Raw genomic sequence first — 23,114 nt, forward strand, 5'->3', positions numbered from 1 at the left:
CGAATCTTCAATTTTTCACTACCAAAACATAGATTTAGTTAAAAATATATTTTGAAATATCACCATTGAGATATCCAAATTTGTCATATTTTCGAACCAAAAATCATAGTTCTTATGATCAAGTTTGTTTGTGCTTGATGTGGTTCGACAAGACATGCGAGACAGAGATAGCAATTCAAGTTGATATGTCACGACACAAATTTGATACAGATATCAATACACTTAACATGAATTTGAAAGCGGGTCAAAACCTTCAACACAAATATGATTCGCTTATATTGACAACAAGTATTTTTTCATATTAAGTTTTATTAATGCAAACACGACACAAATTTAAAAATATGTCAACTCGAATACAAATTTTTCATGTCATATTCATATCGTGTGGACGAATTATGTTGAAGATTGAAATGACACAAAACACCTAAAAAATGGATGCATAATATAAAACTAAAGTAAAACTCATGAACCCGATGGCGAACCTAGAAAATTTTATTTATGTCTGCACACTTAGAATAAAATAATAAAGGAAAAAAAATTAAATATATTAAAATACAAAAGAATATAAACATAAAAAGAAAAGAAAACTTTAACTTAACATAAAAAAAATAATCAAGAGTCAACTAAACTGTTATAATAGAACATTTTGGATCCTCAACAAAAGTTTTGAGCCCCAATTTAATCCCTTAGAAAAAAAATCTACTCGTGGTCCCTCAGAATTAAAAATAGACCCAAATAATCAAAATTATGGTCCTTCTGAAATTCAAAAAGATCACATTAGTCCCTCAAAAAGACTAACATGAGTCTATTTTGAAATTTAGAGGAATCACGAGATGACTTTTTTTTAAGAGATTAAATCGGTCCCGTAATTTTTGTTGATGACCCAAAATGTATTTTATTCTTCTTCTTTTTTCAAAATATTTGTGTGTGCACTTGCACACACTTGCATGTAAACAGGTCCGCCATTGCATGAACCCAACGTGTGTAACTTAATTGACAACACAGACTAAGTAGATGAGGAAAAACTTATTTTCGATTCCCACTAAATACATATTTGGAAAGAGACGAAGAGTTTTAATTGTAACTAAGCCCCGACTTGGGATTAGTCTCATAACCGGCTTAAAGAGTTAAAGTTTGTGGAATACCCAAGGGACCAACTCGCCTCAAAAAAACAATTAGAGTTGGTAGAACTCATTGCTTGGAAAAGTCAGGGCACATGTCTCCACTTATCAACTTGACCAAATAAAGCTCGTGACTTGGAGGAATAATAGAGAAATATTACAGATAATAAAATTGCATATTAATAAAAGATAAGACATTTATCTCTACTAATACAAAATAGGAACCCTAAAATAAAAATTAATAGGGGTGGTTATATTTACTACTTTTTTAGTCTAATTACTCTTACTACCTGATTAGTTATCGTTAGATCAATTTGAAATCAATGGTTAAAAAATTAACTACCATTCATTTCAAATTTATCCAACGGTAACAATCAAGTAATAAGAATAGTAAGGTTAAAATAGTAGTAAGTATAACATTTTCCAAAATTAAATTATGAAATAACTAAATAAAAAAGGGGAGGTTGTACTTACTACCAACTTTGTTATCGTTGGATCAAAATCAAATCAGTGGTTCTCACTTGAAGTTAATAAGTAAATAAAAAATGGTAGTAAGTTTAACTTATTATCCCATAAAAAAAGTTAATTTTATGAACTATTTAAAATAGGATATTTATACTTACTATAATTTTTTCTTACTATCTCTTACTACCAACTTTGTTATCGTTCAATCAAAATTAAATCAACGATTGCAAAATAACATCAAGTGAGAACCGTTGATTTGATGTTAATCCAACAATAACAAAATTGGTAGTAAGAAAAAATGGTAGTGAATGTAACTTTTCCCAATTAAAATACTCCAAACTTTCAACATTATATAATATATTCTATATATCTTGATATATTTTTTAAAACCTATTTAAGTCCCATAATTTAAATTATGTCGTTAAATTTCAACTCTATCCCCAAATTTGTTTGAGAAATTACTTTTTGTTTATAATTAAAAAAAGGGTTTGTTTTTCTCATAGAGTAGGAAGAACAAACCTTTCCTACAAACACCATAAAAAGGTGTGCCACTCTTTTTCTATATTTTAAATAGATGTGTTGCACTCTTGTTGTAACTACGACATGAGATTAAAAAATTCCTACAATATGAGACTTCTTTATCCCTTAAAAAAACACTTAATTACGGTCATCTCTTCAAGTGGAATTTTGGGCAGTGCTACATGGACTAACTTATGCTTGGGATAATGGTTGGAGGAATGTAGAAGTTGAAAGTGACTTTTTACAAGCTTTAAGCTCACTTACCAGCGATGATAATGACACTAGAAAGCTTCCTTTGGTAGCTACGATTCGAGTCTAGTTGAGCAAGGATTGGAATGTATCTGTTCAGTCCTAATGATCTGTAGATCTATACCGCAAATGTATGCGCTCAGAGATATCTATCAAAGAGATATCTTATTGGCTTAAAGCCAATGTACTAATCACTGCGCATAGGGGCAAAATTGGGTCGGGCCAGCCTACAGGAGCCTCCAGCCTGGCCCACTACTGGCCTGGCCTTTTTAGTTAATAGTCCAGTCTTGGGCTGGTTGAAAAAATTGTTTAATAATTGGGCCACAGTCTTAACTTAAAAAAATTGGCCCATCGGCCTCCAAGCTGGCCCACGACTTCATCCCAACCCTTCTCAAGTAATTTCCCCCAGTCCATCACTCATTAGTCAGCACCAATTATCGTTTCATTAGGGTTTAGTTACCTTGCACATTATCTCTCCTCTGCATTTTCTTCTTTCTTCACACAAGACCAGGTATGTCAATTATTTAGACCCATTATTTGTGTGTCTCGGGTAGGTTGTGGCTTCTTGTGTTTCTAGTTTCAAAGAAACAAAGATATAAATTTTTTATTCATCCTTTTTTTCTTCCTTTCTTGCTCAACGCCGCAACGGGAAGAGTTTAATTAACCCTTTTTTGACGTAGAACTCTGTTCCTCCCATTCCTACATCATTTGTATCTTATTGTCTATTTCGTTGTCTTAGTCGTCGCTTCCTCAACATTGTTGCACTTATGTTCTTCCATAACCAAGGTCATTGACAATTGGTCTTCGTGGTTTGTTTTGTATTACATCTATGTTGAGAACTTTTAAAAAAAATTCATTCTTTATTCTTTTTATAAGTGCCATATTATGTTAGATTGGATGTCGACATGACATCTATATATGGCTTTAAGTGGATTCCTATGCGATGTCTTTTGTTCTTGTTTTATCTCATTTTCTTGCAAGATTAACGGATTTAGGACTTTGAGGAATTTATTCAATATGCATACTTGCCTACAACCTATTTGATGAGTAGAGTGTCTGAACTTTTGGGAAATAAATAAATATTTTACATGTGTCTTATATTGTAGTATTATGACATATTGCATATCTACTAGATATGCATTATTTTCTTTAAATATAGAAATGAAGTAGAAATCCATTGGAACTTCTTACAAAAAGCTGTTAAAGACAGAGGAAGCTTTGTAGTGTTGTGTTTCCTGTTTGTTCGATTATTTTGATAGATTCTCATTATGTTTATGATCATGTATTTTGGTTTCTAGGGATAGAATATATCCAATTAATCAATTATGTTGACGCAAATATTATAAGAAAAGGCTTCAAACAAAAAGAGATAGTCATTAAATGGTTTGGTGTTACTTCTACATCTTTAATAGCCAACAATATTTTATACAAGAAATTATAAAAGTGAACATTTAATGATTTATTATGAGCTTATTTTTTCTTTCTTTCTTTTTGGGAGTCGGGGTTGCTAGGATGCATTTATTAAAAAAGCAATTGTTTATGCCATTTTTTTTATCAAGTGTCGCACGTGATTATTATTTAATTATTTAAATTCTACAATGATTCTTGTACAGTTGCCCTTCAAGTATGGTATAACATGCTGGCTTCCTCATCAGTTTCTTGGCCTCAAGGGCTTCGTTAGGGGGGATCCTTTTTTCCAAGTATGTCACAATGGGCTTCCTCCAGTCTTCTACATTGGTGATTAGCATGATACAGCTTGGTTCTGGGATGCTTTTTAGATCATGGTTCTGTGATTGCGCGAGCTCTCTGTGCCAGCAAGTTTTTATAATATGTCTGCCTTGCTATTCTCATTTCTTGAAATGTATTACATTATGGCTTCATTGAACTCGACCAATATTTCTTTTACCTTGCTTAGGGATTTCATCATGAGGGGACCCTTTACTTGGTACTTCCCTCCAACTTGCGAAGTTACGAGCTGGGAGTCACTAAGAATTCTTATTTTCTTGGCCCCATGTTCTTTTGCTTGTAGTAATCCGACAATAAAAGCTTTATACTCGGCTTTATTATTGGAAGTATGAAATATGAGGTACAGATAATGCTCAATGGATATGCCCTCTGGACTTTCAATCATCACCCTGACTCCACTACCTTTGATGTTTGAAGATCTGTCCCCACAAATTGTCCATAAATCATCTGGAGAGTTAGGTTCGCCCTTGATGGGGGCTAACTCCAGTATGAAGTTGGCTAATGCTTGTGACTTAATAACTTGTCGCGGTTCGTAAGATATGTCAAACTCTGACAATTCTATCGCTCAGTTTATCATTCTTCTTGCCAAATCTAACTTATGCAATACCTGTCTTATAGGTTGATTTGTCCTCACTATCACTAGATATCCTTGGAAGTAAGGTCAGATTCTTCTTGTTGTGGTAAGCAAAGAAAATGCAACCTTTTACAGTTTTAGTATATGAGCTCTAGCCCTTGTAGAGTCCCTCCTACGAAGTATACCAGGTGTTGCCCCTTATTCGTCTCCCTAACTAGGGCGGCACTCACTTCCTTTTCACCAAGAGAGAGGTACAAGATTAGCATCTCTCTAGGTTCGGGCTTTGATAGTACAAGTAGAGTTGCAAAACATTTCTTTTTTTCTTCAAATTCCACCTTACATTCTTCTCCCTATCCGAATTCGGCCTCCTTTTCAGGAACCTGAAGAAAGGGAAGGACTTCTCTGTCGATCTCTTTAAAAACCTTGTTAGGGCGACCAGTCCTCCTGCAAGCTGTTAGATTTCCCTTTTACTTTGGGGCTCCTTTATTTTCAACATAACTCTACATTTGTTAGGGTTGACCTCAATCCCCCTATTTGTGAGCATGAAACCTATGAATTTACTTGCTGGCACTCCAAACGCACATTTGACCCAGTTCAACCTTATTCGCTGAGATCTTAGTTGTTCGAAAGTCTCTTTCAGGTTGGTCACATGATCTTTAGGTCGCATTGACTTCACTATCATGTCGTCAATGTATACTTCCAGATTCCTCCCAATTTGTTTATAAAAAACCATGTTCATCATCCTCTGATAAGTTGCCCCGACATTTTAAGACCGAAAGGCATCGCTTTATTAAGTTCCCCTTTTCAAAAAATGTAAGCGGTCTTTTCATGATCAGAAGAGTATAGGGGGATTTGATTATACCCGAAAAACGTATCCATGAAAGAAAGAAGTTGGAATCTTGAGGAGTTATCCGCCAATTGGTCTATGTTGGGCATGAGATAGGAATCTTTTGGGCAGACTTTATTCAAATCGGTGTAATCCACACAAATTCTCCATTTTCCACTCGATTTCGTGACCATTACCACATTGGATAGCCAGGTGGTGTACTATATTTATCTGATAAAACCAGCTTCCAGCAACTTGTCCACATGGTCGCTCAGAGCTTGACGTTGGTTTGGTCCTATCTTTCTCTTCTTCTAAGCTATTGGCTTGGATTAGGGATACATTGACAACTTGTGGCAGCAAAAAGTGGGGTCTATCCAGGTATCTCTAACGCCTTCCAAGCAAAAATATCACGATTCTCTTTCAGAAAAGAGATAAGTTGCTTCTCTACCTCGGCTTCCATGGTCTTGCCAATCTTAGTGAATTGCTTTTCATTTTTTCTAATAATAATCTCCTTTAGTTCCCCTTTCTGATTCTGGCATGAGAGTTTGTAGTTCCTCCCTCATGTCCAACTCGACCATGTTGACCTGGTTGCCACATGGATAGACTGATTCGAATCTGGCTGGGGTTTTTTACCCTTCACAGAACCTAGGTGGTGAGGACGGGCCGCCCTGACTTACCTTGAGCGTTTCATAATAACACTCTCTGACTTCTTTCTGATCTCCTCTGATAGTGACAACATTATTCTTAGATTCTACCATTTTGCGTGCCTGATATTTGGTAGAGACGAGCATGTCCCATTTATGAATAGTAGGTCGGCCAATTATGACACTGTAAGAGGAAACCACATCACTACAACAAATAGGACTCGTCCAGTTCAGTTTGCTTCCCTTGTTCCCAAAGTGAGTTTTAAGTCAATGTACCCCTTTGGTGGTGATCGTTCTCCATTGAATACAACGAGCTTAGTTACACATGGCTTCAAGTCTTGCTCATCTAGATTCATTTTCACAAAGGCATTCCAGAAAATAATATTTATCGAGATTCCGGGATCCACAAACATCCTCCTAACTCAGCAATTCACCAGCACCTCAGTAATTACAAAGCCGTCAGTATGTCTTGGGACAGCCTTTTCCAATTCTTCTTTAGTGAAGAATAACCTCGGGGGACATGGCTTGTTCCCCCTTTCTTTAAAAACGGGTCTATCTTTAATTGACATAACCTCTCTGAGATATTTTCTCTTGGCACTGGTGGTATCACCTCCACCTCCAAGTGCTCCACTTATCATATTGCACTCATATTTAGCATCTTCAAATTCATTATCTTTGGCTTCAACTTTCTTGCTTTTGCCGCAGTAATCTTTATCTCGATCCCGCTTGCTTTCTTTCTTCGGGATGGGACTCTTACTACGACTTCGCTGCCTTCGCTTGTTGTTCTTTCTTCCTTGAGTGCGAATGAGGTATTATTTCAGCTTTCTCTCTCTGATGTGCTTTTCGATAGCATATCGGAGGTCTCAACATTCATCGGTAGTGTCTCCATTACCGTCGTGAAATGCACAATATTTAGAATTATCCAGTCTGCCCTTGTTCTTGATTGGCCTCTGCCTTTCCACATTACGGAGCTCAGTTTGGGCTACTTCTCTCTATATCCCAGGCCTGGGGACATTTAGAGGTGTATAGTTATCGAACTGAGCTATGTTGGAGAGCTCATTCAATTTTCTAGATCTCGTATCGGACGTCTTCTTAGGACCTTGTCGATCTCTGTCTCTGTTCTTCCTGTACAGGCTCTTGCCAACTTTACCAACTTTGATGGTGTCGTAAACTAACTCCATCTCTTCCACATCTAGATATTTATCCGACCTCCTTATGAATTCCTCTAAGTCGTTTACTAGAGTCTTAAAGATTGATTTAGCCAGGAAAGATCATCCATTAAAACCTCAAAAAATCAGGTGCAGGTGGATTGCCTCAGTCAAGTTGAGCACTTTGAGGGCGATTTGCTTAAACCGTTCGAGATATTCTCTTATCGTCTTTCCATTCTCTTGTCAAATTCGACCCATTGCATATGTCGTCATTGGGCGAGCCTTACTGGTAGCAAAATTCAAGCGTAAAGTATGTGCCAAAACATCGAACGAGTCAATGAAGTTTCTGGGCAGCCTGGTGATCCACGTCATGGCTTGCCCAGATAAAGTAGTAGCAAATATACGAGCCTTGATGGATCCGGTGATCCTATATAACAACATCTCAATTTTGAAAGCTTCCAGGTGAGCCTCTAAATCCTGACTACCATCATAGGGGGCACATTGCATTTTTTAAACCTCGGTGGGATCACCATGCTCATAAGTCTATTGGTGAATGGGTTGTCATTCTCTTGATCCTTGTTCTCATCGCCTCGACCATATCCTTGGCCTCTGGTGTTGTGATGCCCTTCATTTTGGACACTTCGACCATCATCATGGCCTCTATTTCCTTCACCACGACCATTACGACCTATATGGTGGTCTTCATTATGCCCATCACCATGACCATTATGACCATCATTATGATTTCCACGATTATTTTCAGCATCGCGATTATTGTCAACCTCATTCCCATTCTGAATCTCAGGATCACCTCGTATGTGAGGCTCTGCATGGTTGCATTAGATGTTTACATTTTGGTTTGCCAACCTATTTTCCAACGTCACAAATCTTTGGGCGTCCAATCGCTGTTGAGCTAGCACCCTGTTCTCCATCTCTTTCATAGCATGGGCGGTCTCATGGATTTGATTGACCACTACGAGTTGTTTTCTGGTTGAAGGTTGTGCTGTTGGTTTATCGCCGCGTTTTCAGGATTTTGGTCGGCCCAAATTCAAACTTTGCATCGCTCAAGCGGACCTCCTCCATACTAGGGTTTCCTCCACCTTGAAGCCTCTCCATCGCAAATTGTTGATCCAGCGGCGGCGACGGATTGTTTGCTCCGCTTCAGGTGTTTACTGCCATCGCAGAATGAGGATCAAAATTTATCGTTCCCACAAACTGTGCCAATGTTCGGTCCTAATGAATGTAAATCTATACCGTAAAGGTATGCGCTCAGAGATATTTATTGAAAAGATATCCTATTGGCTTAAAGCCAATGTACTAATCTCTGCGCACAAGCAATAAACGTATAATCAAAACGTGAGTGTGTGCATAGTATTTGCAGTAAATCAGTAATAGTAAATAGGTCAAAAATGTGTACATGAGGTCTTTAGCCTCTTATTTATAGGGTTTACCTTTGTGGGTTTGGGCTTTAGGTCACCCTTGATTTATATGATAAATGTCTTATTTGTTGGGGATAAGGATCTTATTCCTTGATCCTCCTTAGATTATGTTGGTGTGATAAGATTGAGATAGATTGTCATCTCCTATTGAATATGTGGTTGAGATATGGATCCAATCCATAATAGTATCTCTTTCCCATATTCCCAAATCTTCCAACAGGTGTGCAAACTAGATGACTAAAGATGCTCTTAATAACAATTATGGTCTCTCTATTTTTGCTTTCCCTTATATGAAGTTGCGTCTTCTGTTATATGTTGACTACCTAGATCTTGGAGATGCCTTAGCTGATTCCTTGCCTTAGTTTCTGCTTTGTTTTTGATCTTTTATTTTTAGTTTATGTCTTTTCTTTTGTTTTTGTTTTTGTTTTTGTTTTGGGGCTTTAGCCCCTTTGATATACGAAAAAAAAAAAACACTTAACAACTACCACAAATACCGGTAAAGCAAAAAGTTATGTATGGACAATAATTTCTTTTATTTACTTATTATTTGTCTATAATATTTTATTTTATTAGTGTATGTTTTAAGGGTGTATGTAAATAAATAAAGAGTTCATTTTTTGTACAGTGACCGCAAATAACTTATCTTCATTGAGCCCAAAACGATATCGTTTGGAGTAGAAATCAAGGTGTTTTTATGATTTTATTTATTTATTTTAGGGTTATAATAGTCTTTATCATTATAATTTTTTAATTAAAAATGACGTAATTTTGGGAATGAATGCAGATAACTTATTTGCAGTAAGTGTAGAAATATTTTTCTGATAAATAAAATAACATTAGGTTTATTCAACCATCTTAATTATTTTAAAAAACAAGAAATGTTTTAAAAATTTAATACATTAAATACTTATGCTTTTCATTTGAAAAATTATTTTATTTTTCAGAAACTTCCTCTTAATACATAATAAAAACGATAAATAAAATATTATGTTAACTTATTTTTTAATTGTACAGTAAAATAAGTAAAAGTAAAAAAAATACTAAATAAGAAATAATTTTAATTCCTTAATTGATGCATCATAACATACCTTAAAATTAAAAATAAATACATCTAATAGTGAAATATATTTAATAATTTTCTAATTCATTAATGACAAAATTTTATTAATAAGATTTAGAATTATTCTTTTATTTAATATTTATTCACGTAAGCATGTTTCGTTATAGGTTTTGCCCCAGACCTATCAGAATAGCCCACAGCTCCAAAACCAAACTTAGCCGTCAGAGAACAAACAGGTACGCTTTACTTTCACTCATTTAAATCTTTCCCCAATCTACCCCGTTTGGTTACTCAGAAAATCTCCAAGAAAATCTCTAGGAATTTCCCGATCGAGAACCAGTTTATTTATTTATTTCTAGGAATTTTCTCTGCTTAATCTCCCAAATCTTGGAAATTAGCATCTGATGCCTTAATATAAGAGCAATTTTTTTTTTTTTTTTTAATCTATCTCCGCATTTAACACCAGATTCAAGCTGTTTTTCTTTTGTTTCTTGAATAGGCTTTTTCCCCCCCCCTCCCCTAATTGTAGGGTTTCTTGTTTAATTTTTCGTTTCTCTGTTGAATGTTGTTTAGTTGAACAGTTTTATCGAAGATTTATATTATTAATTAGGTGTATTGATTAGAGCTAGGGTTGATGGCTGATCGGAATTTGGCCGTTGTTAAACCGGTTTGGATGAAGCAAGCCGAAGAGGCAAAACTGAAGAGCGAGGCCGAGAAAGCTGCTGCAGCCAAAGCTGCATTTGAGGCGACGTTTAGAGATTTGGAGAAAACTCACGAAAGGGGGAATGTTCAATCGGATAGTGAATCTGATGAATATGAGGATTTGGCGAAGAAGCCTATTGGGCCGGTGGACCCTTCAAAGTGCACCGCTGCAGGTACTGGTATTGCGGGCGGAACAGCTTGTGCTCCGTCTTCTTTTGTGGTTGTGACCAAGGATGCTGATGAGAGGAAGGTTTCAACTGGGGGTGCACAAATCAATGTGAAAGTGACACCGGGGTTGGGTGTTGGAGGGTCCGACCAAGAAGGGATTGTCAAGGATATGGGTGATGGAACGTATACTATTTCTTATGTTGTGCCCAAGAGAGGGAATTATATGGTCAATGTTGAATGTAATGGCAAGCCAATCATGGGTAGTCCGTTCCCTGTGTTTTTCAGTGCAGGTATTCATCTTTACTACACCGCAAAACCCTCTGATTAATGTTTACTTTTTTCTGTATTTTGATGAATGTATCGTGGTTCTTTGAGTTGTTATTGGCGAGCAGTTCTACTTGGTTGCCTTTTGTGTGTAGCATTTGGTTTGTGGAATGCTGTGTACAATATTGTGTTTAAAAAGTAAAAAATATAACTTAAAGATGACCTTATTGCTGCTCATTTATCTGTCTTTTGGTTTTGTAATAATCTTCATGGTTGTCAATTTTCATTACTTTATTTTTTTTATTTTTTTGTAGGTAATAGTAGTGGAGGGCTGATGGGTTTAGCTCCTGCATCTTCATTTCCAAATCTGGTTAATCAAACTATGCCCAACATGCCAAATTACTCTGGGTCTGTTTCAGGGGCATTCCCAGGATTGTTGGGAATGATTCCAGGGATTGTTGCTGGAGCTTCTGGGGGTGCTATTTTGCCAGGAATTGGGGCCTCACTAGGCGAAGTTTGTCGTGATTACCTTAATGGACGCTGTGTAAAAGTTGATTGTAAGTTGAATCACCCACCTCATAATTTGCTAATGACTGCCTTAGCTGCGACAACCTCTATGGGAACACTTAGCCAAGCTCCTATGGCGCCTTCTGCCGCTGCAATGGCAGCCGCTCAGGCAATAGTTGCAGCCCAAGCCCTTCAAGCACATGCAGCTCAGGTGCAAGCTCAGTCAGCTAAAGATTCCACTGGTACGCTGTTATTATATTAACTTTGTTTTGTAGTGATTGTTGGGATATTCTAGTGTGATGAGTCCCACATTGATTGGTAATAGGCCAAGTGAAGTAGATATAAGTGGATGGATCCATGAACTCAAATTCCTTAGGGTTTTGGGTCGTGACATAGTGTCGGACCCATTTGATATAATGGTGTAGTTTTAGCCCATTGGTGGTGGTCCCCCCACGACGGGCTTCCCTTGGACTCGCCTGACAGTGATGTCGTGTTCTTCTTTACATAGCTCATATATGATGTTTGATGAATTTTTCTCTCCTTGATTTTGCACCATGTTTGGTTGTGACATTCTTGATGTTCTTTTTTACTGTTTCCTGGTTTTTTTCTTACAATTGATGTTGCTACCACAATCAGGTTCACCTGAAAAAGCTAGTAAGGATGATGCATTGAAGAAAACTCTTCAAGTTAGCAATCTTAGCCCACTTCTCACTGTGGAACAACTAAAACAACTCTTTGGCTTCTGTGGAACTGTTGTTGAATGTACAATCACTGATTCTAAGCATTTTGCTTATATAGAATACTCAAAACCTGAAGAGGCAACTGCTGCTCTGGCATTAAATAACATAGACGTTGGGGGGCGCCCTTTGAATGTTGAAATGGCAAAATCACTTCCGCAGAAACCATCTCTTGCAAATTCTTCTCTTTCTTCATCCTCTCTTCCTTTGATGATGCAGCAAGCTGTTGCAATGCAACAGATGCAATTCCAGCAAGCACTGCTTATGCAACAAACTATGACTGCACAACAGGCTGCTAACAGAGCTGCAACCATGAAATCTGCCACAGATTTAGCAGCAGCACGAGCTGCAGAAATAAGTAAGAAATTGAAAGCTGATGGACTAGGAAGCGAAGAGAAGGAGACAAAACAGAAATCCAGGTTGGATTACTTTGTGATTGTATTGTTGATTATATTTTCTATTGGTGCTTTGTGTCTAATTTCTTTTAAAAAAATTATTGTTGCAACTCTTCCAAGGTTTTTATTTTTTTGGGTAGCATGCCCTTGATATTTATAATGAACTCATATGATGTGATGCTTGAAATAGCTTGAGATGTAAGAAATTGAGCAAAGAGGCCTGAAATGTATACTTTTCCCCATTAAGAAGGCTCTGCCATAACACAAATCTGGTACTGAATTCACTTTTATATACTGCTTCTTCTATTGCAGTTTTTGGGTGTTGAAGGCAGTGCAGCCATTTTCAACCTTCCCATTATTTCTAGTTTTTTGTGTCAGTCATTCCTTCGGACAAATACTTATTCTATAGAATCTACCCTACATTTGCTTATAATATAGAAGCTTGCAGTTTAAATGTGCTAAGGCATGAGGTTAAGAAGCACAACATACTACACGTTAAATATCAAGATTATGTAGAATAATGTTTATAGCTATGTATCTTAGTTAATGTGATCTTAAAATAAACCGAAGTTTTTGATAAAAAGTGTGTTCTTTTCATGTATCATCACCATTCCCCAATATAAAATGTTTCCAATCAACATCAACACCACCTTTATCCCAAACTAGTTGGGGATAAAATGTTTCCAATGTGAATGAATAATTTTTTAAAATTAGTGCATTTGTAAATACATAAGAAATAAGAATTGATTTGCTCTTCTTTATTAAGATGTGTGTCTGAAATCTGAATGGTCTATGGAATACTATGTTATTGAAGATGATAAATTAAAATGTGACCTGTAAAAAAGACATGCTTTCAACTAAGATATTTTCTAAGGGGCCTGTGAAGAGATTATTTTGAAATAAATTGTGGTATCTTTTTTTATTTTTTATTTTTTTATTTATCATATTCAGCTTTTCTTTACAAAGGACTTTCTCTAAATATTAAATTCAATTTCCATTTGCAGATCACCTTCTCCCCCTCCTGGAAGATCTCAATCAAAGTCAAGATCTCCTGTCAATTACCGGAGAAGGAGGAGGTCTCGTTCCTACTCACCTGCCCGCCATCCTAAGGGTCATCGGTCCAGGTCACCATTGAGGTTCCATCATCATCTGAGCTATGAAAGGGAGCGGCGGTCCTATAGAGACATTAGGGAACATAGTGATAGGTACAGAAGACGAGAATCAGATAGATTACCTGAACATCATTTATCTGTGTCAAGAAGAAACAGGAGTAGGAGCATGAGCCCTCATACAAGGAAATCGCCTGTTTCTCCCAAACGTCACAGAGAAAGTTCACCGCATAGAGGAAGGAAACCATTCCGTGCTGGTTCGAGCTCTCCAAGTCATCGCAGAGGAAGTAGGTCTTCTCCGAAGATTGATGAAAGCAAACTAAGAAACAGAAGGCGCTCGAGGTCAAGATCTTCAGATGATAAGCTTCACTCCTTTAACAAAAATGAAGAAATCTTGCATGGAAAGTCTAAACATAGAGAGCGAAGGCGGTCCAGGTCAGTATCTGTGGACGAGAAGCCTAACAGGAGGATCCGATCATCCCCAAGAAGAGTGGATGAAAGTAGATCCAGTCGCAAGAGGCGGTCCAGGTCAAAATCTGTGGATGACAAGCACCGCTTGCCTGAAAAATTGGATGAAAACAGAAATAAAAGGTCGAGGCATGGTGATAAAAGGCACTCTAGATCAAGATCTATTGAAAATAGGGATCAAACTGATGACAGAGAGGATGAAAGCAAAAATGAAAAGTCAAGACATCATGATACTAAAAGGACCAGGTCTAAATCTGTTGAAAGGAAACATCGTTCTAAAGATAAATCATGTGAAATTAAAGATAAGAAATCAAAGCATCGTGATAGAAGGCGTTCGAGGTCTATATCATTAGAAGGTAAGCATGACAAAGGAGGCACTTCATCCCATAGAAATTTGGATGAGAGCAATTTTGAACACAGGCAATTCAGGTCAAAGTCCCCTGAGGGCAACCATCACTCCAGTGATAAATATGGAAGTAGAGATGAAAGATCAGAGCATAAAGAGAAAACCCTGTCTAAATCAAAATCAGATACTCATAAGCAATATGATGAGAGTGGGCCCTCCCCAAGAGATTTCAAGCATTATGAATCAAAAGGATTAACACAGTCTGATTCTGGATCTGCAGAAGTTAAGCATCATTTGAGTGATGAAGAAAATGCTACTAGTGAAGAAATTTTCAAATTTCACGAAGATGCCATGCAGGAACCAATTATTAATGTGAAAGACTCAACAAATCAAAATGATAATGGTATCTTGATTTCAGTAAATGAAGACTACAAATCAGAAGGGTCAACTGAAAATGCAGTAGCTGATGATAACCCAGGTATGGCAAGTCCCACTGTTAAACATTAATGTTGATTATGTTTATATAGGGGTTACAAAATCTGAGAATCTTCTTTGATATAGGGTGGAAGTGCGTGGAAGAAGTGGGAAGTGGAAAATATTAATCAAACACTGTTTGGTAATGACTAATGACCTAAAATATAGAACAAATTTGATTATGCTCTTTTATATGACTATTAAAGCTTAGTTACTTTCTGTGCTTTACAGGAGTGGTGGATCTAAATGAGTTCAAAGATTCTACCTGGATTTTGACAATGCTAACAATATAGCTACGAGATCTGTTATTTCGTCTCGATTCAGAAGTACTAAAAAGACAAGGATAATCATAGTTTCCCTACTTATAAATGTGGATCAGAGCATCTGTGTCACCCAGACAAATTCGATTTCTCGTCACTAGAGTTATAATCTTATCACAAAAGCATTGCAGGGATCATGGTTTTGTCTGTTGCTGAAGATTTCTGCACCTGTCATTGATTATGGGATACAAGCATATTCTAATTAAGGATTCTCATTAAGTTTCCTGAACAAGTTCTTTAAAGGAAGACTGTTTCTTCTTAGTAGAAGCACAATTCTCAGTGGATGCTTCCTCTATTTGATTCGGTCCCCAGAATATTATCTGTTGGCTTATGAACATCTTCGGTTGTTTATTTCTTTTTGCAGGTTGAGTTGGAAAAAGATCAGGTGTTGAATCCCTCAGCTGTTGTTTAAGGTTTCAAGAAGTGTCTATCACGCTTCTTTTACTGCTTGATTGATGTATGTTGGAATGTTATTTTAAGTATACTATTTTTTTTATTCAAGTTAATTACATTTTGCTATGTTTGGGTGTTGATATATTTTAAAAAATCTGATGGAGTCTGAATTTTTGGTTTATAGTGCGTGCTTCAGTTAGCTTAATTTGGAGTTTTGAAAGCTTTTTTTTGGCAGCTTTCTAAGTTTTTTTTTTCATTTAAAAAAGGCGATAGTGTGGAGGGAGTAATCCTTTTAACTAGTGTCCTGATTAGATGCATCTAAAACTTTTTGGGCTAGGGGTAGCAATGTGTTAAGCTGAACCTTCTACAGTGATTTTTTTAGTTCATCTACTCTTGTTAGTCTGTGTTATATCTAGATTCTATATACTTCAGGTCGTAGTGTTAATGTTTAGTTGCAAGCATCATTCTTTGATGTGGCCAACCATAGGTTCCCTTGATTTGCTCATGTTTTATGGTATGGTGGGCATGTTATATCCAAAACAAATGCAGGTTATTCACATTGAAATCTGTTGGAGCTTTGAGATACAGTTTCGCTGGGTTGATTTTCTCTTATGTAAATGAGGTATGCAGTCAGATTCTGATGCTCTATGGTTCAGAGCATACCTGTTTTTCTTCCACCCAGTGTTGAGAGCAATGGGAGGCGCTTAACTTTGTATTATTTATGAGTGCGTTTGTTCTGAGTACTGTTTGCCAATATTTTTACCATCATAATCTTGTGTCTTATATTGTCCTGCATTTTTTTTTTCATTTTTCATTTTTTTTTTTCCTTTTTCCTTTTTCCTTTTTCTTTCTTCCCAAGAAATTGTCATGGTTAGGTAAAGCTTCTATATAAGGTCAACTGAACCTGGATGTTGCTGCAATGAGTTACATCATGTTGCGTTTGAGCAAATTGGCTGAGTTACAGTTTTTACTTAAGTAAATGCTGAAAATGCAAATGATTTCAACAGGTAATTCTTCGTGAAACTATTGGATTGTTTCCCTATTTTTGTAGGATCTTCAATAACATTCGTATGTATAGTTGCCCCTATGTTAACTTAATCTTGTCAGCCTCGTCCACACTTCATTTAGTTTTTATGTTGTCCTGTTCGCATTGATGTTTCCGTATTTCACTTATTACAATTATGTGTAGATTGACTGGTTTTCAGTGTCATATTAATGGTTTTGTAATGAGTTTTTGTTGTATTGATTTGATATGATGTCAAAGAATATAAATTGTGGTTTTTGAAAATATGAGCTTTTGTTGAAGTGCTGGAGAACTTTTGGGTTTTTCCTTTCTTTTGAGGACGTATGGGATACTTTTTTACGGTGGTTGTGAATCACATCTGAAAGTTTTCTCCCCTTTTTTTACTCTCTTTTCCTCCCTCTTTTGTCCCCTTCTTTTTCTCGTTTTTCCTTTTTTTGGTTAGGTTAAGCATTGGATATGATGATCTTTTGAGCAGCTGCAAAATCTCTTCAACAGATGATTGTGTGAAGTTTGTTCATGGAAGTTATTTTTGTGTTTTAGTTTTATTTTTTGGGTTAAATTTCCTAGTAATCGTTGTCTCTGCATCAACTGGTCTAGTAATGGCAGCTTGTCAATTTTATGCCTTTTCAAGTTGGCAAGTAGTGTTTGTTGTTAGTTCTGCATAGTTTAATAAAAGAAAAGTAAATTAGATTACGAGGTTGAGGGTTCAGAAATGGCAGTACCTTTCTAGTTTATTGTCTGTATATCTAGCTCTCAACCTTATGGCCCCCCGACACTACATTTCTAGTGCTTCGCTCAGGTATGATCGTTTACAAATTGGGTGAATGTGAATAGAAGGGTAATATAGTGCATTGAGAAGATGTTGAAATCATTCTCGAAAATCAACCTTTCCAAAAATGTAATTCTCAGAAATTTGATTCCTATAAATATCTTTTGGAATATGATAAGTTTTTAAAATTCGATATTATTGAGTTTCATTCTCAGGAATTTTTTTCCCAGTGTTGTAATTTTCCCCGGAAAATAACTTTAATATTTTTTAGGGGGCGTTTGGTAGGGGAGAATTTTTTTTTTATCCGGGAATCACGATTGCCAGAAATATGATTGAAAAATGAGTTTTCCGGGAATGTTATCAAAAAGTTGTTTGGTAGGCTAACATATTTTTGAAAATATTGGGTTAATTTTTTTGATATTATGTTTGGTTGTATTAAAATTTTTCTTGTCATAGAAGTCCAAGAATATAAGCCCGTGGATGGTATTCTTGTATGGTATTTTCTAAAAAAATTACATAGAAAATAAAATCTCGAGAAAATCAGATTTCCGAGAAAATTTTAAAAATTTCATAACAAACGTGAGTAAGTAAAATTATCACTTCTAGTTTTTTCGGGAATCCTAAATTTTTTTTTGTACCGAACGGCCCCTTAGTTGCAAGACCTGCATATTCACTCGTAGCTAAGCGTGAAAAACACAATCATGTAAGACATAATTGAAGTAATAATAATTGCCAAGCATGTTCTATCTAACACATTCCGTAAGTTCATAAATTGAAAATTGTTTTTCTATACAGTTTTTGATGCACGAAGCCCCTCCTCAGCTATGGTTCAAGAGTTGAGGGTGGTTCTTTTTATCAGCATGCTTGCTCTTATTTTCATTAATCAGCCAAAATTTCCCTTTTTGCAAGCTCATTGCTTTGAGGCCAGGTTCAAGCTTAAATTACTGTCTTGGATATCCTTATTTGAAATGTTAAATTTTTCCTCTATCCTTAGACTGATCTGGTTTAGGTGAGATTTCATTATTGAACTAAATCACTATCAAAAGTAGGTTGGTTTGATTTGTGTTAATTTTAAGCCTGTAAGATAATGTTCGAACAAAATGGTTTCAGTTGGGACTCATCTCAGTGTTGATGGTTAATTTGAACTATAGATGCCTAGAATTAACGCGAGGTTCTCTCTCGTTTTTCTTTTAGTCAAAATAGACAATTTATTCTGAATGTCACGGGGTTTAGAGATAATGGATATTGAAATTAAAAAAAAAAAAAAAAACCACAGGTTCTAAAATTGTCATGGATAATTTGGCCGAATTAGTTAAAGGAGTAATAACTGGATAAAATTGTCAAAACCAATTGAACTAATTGCTCCTTGATTGAAAAACTGTTTTCTCACCTTTTATGAATGGTTGTTGTTTATTTAATGCTTATATGGATTGTTTTCATAATTTCATACAATCTCACCAGTCGAGTTAGTTAATTGAACTTCGATAATGATAGCACTTGATAATTGGTTACAAGAAGAGCGTCCTACTCCTATTAAAAAAATAAAAGCATATAAATTGTTGGTTTCTTAAGAGCTTTCTTAGGGGAGATTGTATCTCGTGGAATGCGTAGTTAAACTCTCCCGGCGAAGATAAAGGTAGGTATTTCTGCAGCGATCAAGTTAATGTTATTAAATTCGAAGCAATAAACCGATCAAGCATACGGTTTAGGTAGTATAATATATCGGTTAAATCATAAATGTAAGCATTTGATTTGACTCCATCTGTTTTGGTCAAGATTTAAAAATCGTATAATTTACGTAATTTTTTTTTTAAATCTTTCTTAAAACGAAGTTGTTTTTGAACAATCGTAAAAAACAAAAACAAAAAACAAATACGAGATGGGATTCGAGGAACGAGTTTATAAAAACTGAAAAAAGAAAGAGAAAAGAGCAACAGGGCAGAACCTATTGTTCCTCCATCCAGAAATTCAGACTGTCAAAAGTTGTTTTCTTCGAATTTATATTGATCTCTGAAATTTTTAATTCCCCTTTCTTTTCTTTTGTTATTTTTCCTATTTGCTTTATGATTGTCTTTGTTTTAACATTCAGATCTAGCTTGGTCCGTCTGGACCCCAATCTGTCTAGTTTTTCCTGTTTTGCTTTATGTAATGATGTGAAATCTGTGGAGTAAAATGTCTATGTAGCTAGAATTCAAATTATGTTTAGTTTATTTTTATCTTAATAAGTTTAGTTTATCTTATTTACTAGTAGCATTAGTTATTTTATTTCAAATTAGGTTATTAAGTAATTTAATTTATTTATTAAAAGATGTAAGTGACTATACAAGAACAATCAATGAATTAAACCGTTACAATTTACCTTTCAATTATTTGTCTCCCTCTTATCTTCTCTCTTATTTTTATTCTTATCTAATTTTTCTCTCCTCTCTTCAAAATTACTTCTTTTCCCTATTCTCCCCCTTTTTCTAATTCTACCTCTTACTTTTCTTTTCCTTCTAATTTCTATCTCTACAGCCTATGTTATTGTCTAGTATATTTCTTTTTGGAGAAAGACATTAATCGTGTAAATAATTAGTTATGTATAAAAGTGAATAGTAATGGTTGTTTGAGTTGTGGATAGGATTGATTTATATATTCTATCTGCAAAAGCTAACATATTGGTAAATGTGATAGTGATGTGTGAGTTATGTTTATATCTTTCAATAGTCTTCATTCAACCCCAAGTGGGCTGGCAAACAAAAAAAAAAACTTACGGGAGAATTGTTTGTGATTTTTTATACTTGAATATTCTGTTTACATTCCAATCGTGTCTTCATTAGTATTAATTCAAATTGTCTTGCTATTTCGCACTACTGCGTTTGTATACATGTTAATCGCTTTAACATTTTTAACATTTCTACAGTGAAAGTGAATATAGATAAATTTCAAAAATGACGTCGTTTTGAATTGAAAAATTAAAAAAATTTAATAAAAAAATTTAATATAACCTTGAAATAAATTATAATTTCAAAAACACCTGGATTTTCGTCTTAGAACGACGTCATTTTGGACTTAACGTAGATAAACATTGACTATAAAAAAAGTAAAAGGATAATTTTTTTTTAAACAAATGGAGATAATCTTTATTTCGATGATGGTGTTGTTATGATAATTTTTTTTGGTGAAAAGTGTTGTTATGATAATTTACTACTACTATTATTTACTTTAGCTCTTTTTTGTAGTCTTTATTTCTGTTTTTTTTTTTTTTCGGAAAGTTATCTTATTCTTTTTTTTTTTTGGAAATATTTCATCGGTCCATCGCTTCGCGATTAGTCCGATTCGGGGAGGGTCCAAGATTAAGGCTTTAAACTCCTCCCAAAGGTGGTACTGGGGAGATTCGAACACATGCCATCACCCCCACCTGCTCAGCTCCCATGCGCCAACTGAGCTACCACCATTTGGTATGTTATCTTATTCTTTGTCTATCTCATTGCGGGCTTTGTTTGTAGAGCAAGAGAGACGTAATAGTGGTTCTATTGAAAGTTTTGTTGGTCTATATCTTTGTCTAATTACGGTAACATAAATAATATGACATCCAAACCACTGTTTTAAAATGTCATCCCGCCTCCCGGGTTGATCCGAGTCAACTCTGACCTCTCTCCTCTGAGGGTTGGAATTACAAGTTGGACCTTATATGCACATCGACCCTCTGACTCCCAAAACTCGACCGAATTTCAGTGACTCCTGAGTCAAAGGGTTTAAAGGGGGTCACTGCATGTTTTTTTTTTTCTTAAAAGAAAATTTCATGAAACAATGTCATTTTATTAAAAAAAGAAAATGAAAATGCATTAGAATATGAGTTTTGTATTTTGACATCTTGATACTTTAATTAGGTTTGTGTAATATTGACTTGTGATTGTAATTGGTAAATTATGTTAAGTATATTTTGAATTCTTGATGACTGATGATTTCTTTTTTAATATTTTCATATAGGATATATATATATATATATATATATATATAAAAGTATATATTTATATTTTTTAATATATAAAATCAGATCAGCTTAGTGACTCTTGATCTTCCTGTTGAATTCATGACCCCTGATCTTGGCCGAGTCGACGAGCGAGCTAAATTTTTAAACACTGATGCAAACTTCTCTGCAATTTCATGGTAAATGTTTTTGTTTTGATTTTATTGAAAGTTTTTTTTTTTTTTTTTGAAATAAATTATATTGAAAGTTCCGATTCATCTAATTTTGCTCAAAGATCACGATTGGGGGAATAGAAAGCCCTGCCCCTGGCGGCTTCTTTGACTTGTGTGTCACATTTTAAAGTTTTTGTCGTTGGTATCAATGATGACTGTTTTGGTCTGAAACTCTATCAATCACAGCTTCTGAATCGATATTTTTTATTTTTATTTCTTTTTCTTTTGCGTGTGTGTGAGGGGAGGGTTGGCCCCCCTTGTCCCGCCTCCTGTGCTAATCAATCAATTATTTAAATCATTACTTCAAAATATAAATTATCTATGGAACTATTTGAAATTGATCTACTTAATACACTTGTGGACCTCTTTTTTGTATACTCGAATTTAATAGTGTAATATACAGGTGGGAGTTTATGAAAAAAATTAAAATAATAACAAAACTTTGGAACCTAGTTGGTTTAGTTTTGAATCTTTTGATAACATTTTTTGCACAACTAAAGTTGAAATAATTTTGTAAAGAACTTTGGGATACACCACCCCAAAAGCTAGGGTAAGAGTGTCCAAGGTCTTATAGAGACCACATTAGTTGCACATACAATCAATGTGAAACTATATATCTCAACACGCCGCCTCACACAAGAGCCCATTGGGCTTGAAGAGTAGAAGATGCAACAGGCCCAGCCTACCTGTGTTATAGAAATTTCACTAGAGAAAGTGAGGGGCGGCGAGGATCGAACCCGGGACACGAGACTCTGATACCATGTAAAGAACCTTGGGATACACCACCTCAAAAGCTAGCTCAAAGGGTGGGAGTGCCCAAGGTCTTATAGAGACCACATTAGTTGCACATACAACCAATGTGGAACTATATATCTCAACAAATTCGATCAGCTTTGATAATAGGATTAAAAAGTTGTTACATGTTTATATACTTAAATAAATCTTTTTTTTAAAAGTAAAACAAATAAAAAGATTATACATAAAATTGGATTAACGAAATTATACCATTATTCACTTCTAGTACTCTGGGAATATCTTAATCAGCTCCACGAATAGAGAATAATACAAATTACTAACTGATCGGACCAGATACGGTAGGGATGACCCAATGCGTATCAAGCCCAAATCACACACGATTGAGACTCCTTAGATGGTTACTGGCCTAGGCCTGGTGCTGTTGATGTGGGATGAGCCTGAGCTCTTTGTCCTTCGTCCTTCACGTTGCACCGGATGGGGTACCTGCGAAGACACTCCGACGCTCAAGTCAGTATCAGAGGCAGGTGTTTATGTTGTGAAAGTAAAGGATGATCGTACCTAGGTGGCACAACGTATGTTTATATAGTAATCGAGATGTGTGTTTGGAGGAGACCTTTCTTCATGGTGAAGGCAAAGGCTCCTTGGTGCCAACGTAGTGTGGCTGTCATGGTTTAAATGTTGAGGAGCTTGCCGCCATGTTGTCTAT

General features: G+C 35.6%; 1 protein-coding gene across 4 annotated transcripts; it reads left to right on the forward strand.

The window, feature by feature from the left end:
- The first annotated feature begins 10,004 nt into the window (after positions 1-10,004).
- On the forward strand, positions 10,005-17,529 carry LOC133315401 (uncharacterized). Of its 4 annotated transcripts, none has more exons than XM_061517017.1 (9): positions 10,005-10,027; positions 10,415-10,951; positions 11,240-11,674; positions 12,069-12,588; positions 13,569-14,965; positions 15,049-15,103; positions 15,193-15,738; positions 16,224-16,296; positions 16,534-17,529. In XM_061517017.1, the coding sequence occupies exons 2-6, from the start codon at positions 10,426-10,428 to the stop codon at positions 15,087-15,089; spliced, it is 2,919 nt and encodes a 972-aa protein (XP_061373001.1). In that variant the 5' UTR covers positions 10,005-10,027; positions 10,415-10,425; the 3' UTR covers positions 15,090-15,103; positions 15,193-15,738; positions 16,224-16,296; positions 16,534-17,529. The 4 variants fall into 4 exon arrangements, with proteins under 4 accessions (XP_061373001.1, XP_061373000.1, XP_061372999.1 ...); XM_061517016.1 differs by lacking the exon at positions 10,005-10,027 and having other exon boundaries at positions 10,076-10,951; positions 16,534-16,681; positions 17,141-17,529; XM_061517015.1 differs by lacking the exon at positions 10,005-10,027 and having other exon boundaries at positions 10,076-10,951.
- The last annotated feature ends 5,585 nt before the right edge of the window (positions 17,530-23,114 follow it).

The sequence above is a fragment of the Gastrolobium bilobum genome, unplaced genomic scaffold (assembly GCF_033153095.1).
Source record: "Gastrolobium bilobum isolate Gb01-03AN ecotype WA unplaced genomic scaffold, APGP_CSIRO_Gbil_v1 utg21167, whole genome shotgun sequence".
Taxonomy (NCBI): Eukaryota; Viridiplantae; Streptophyta; class Magnoliopsida; order Fabales; family Fabaceae; genus Gastrolobium; species Gastrolobium bilobum.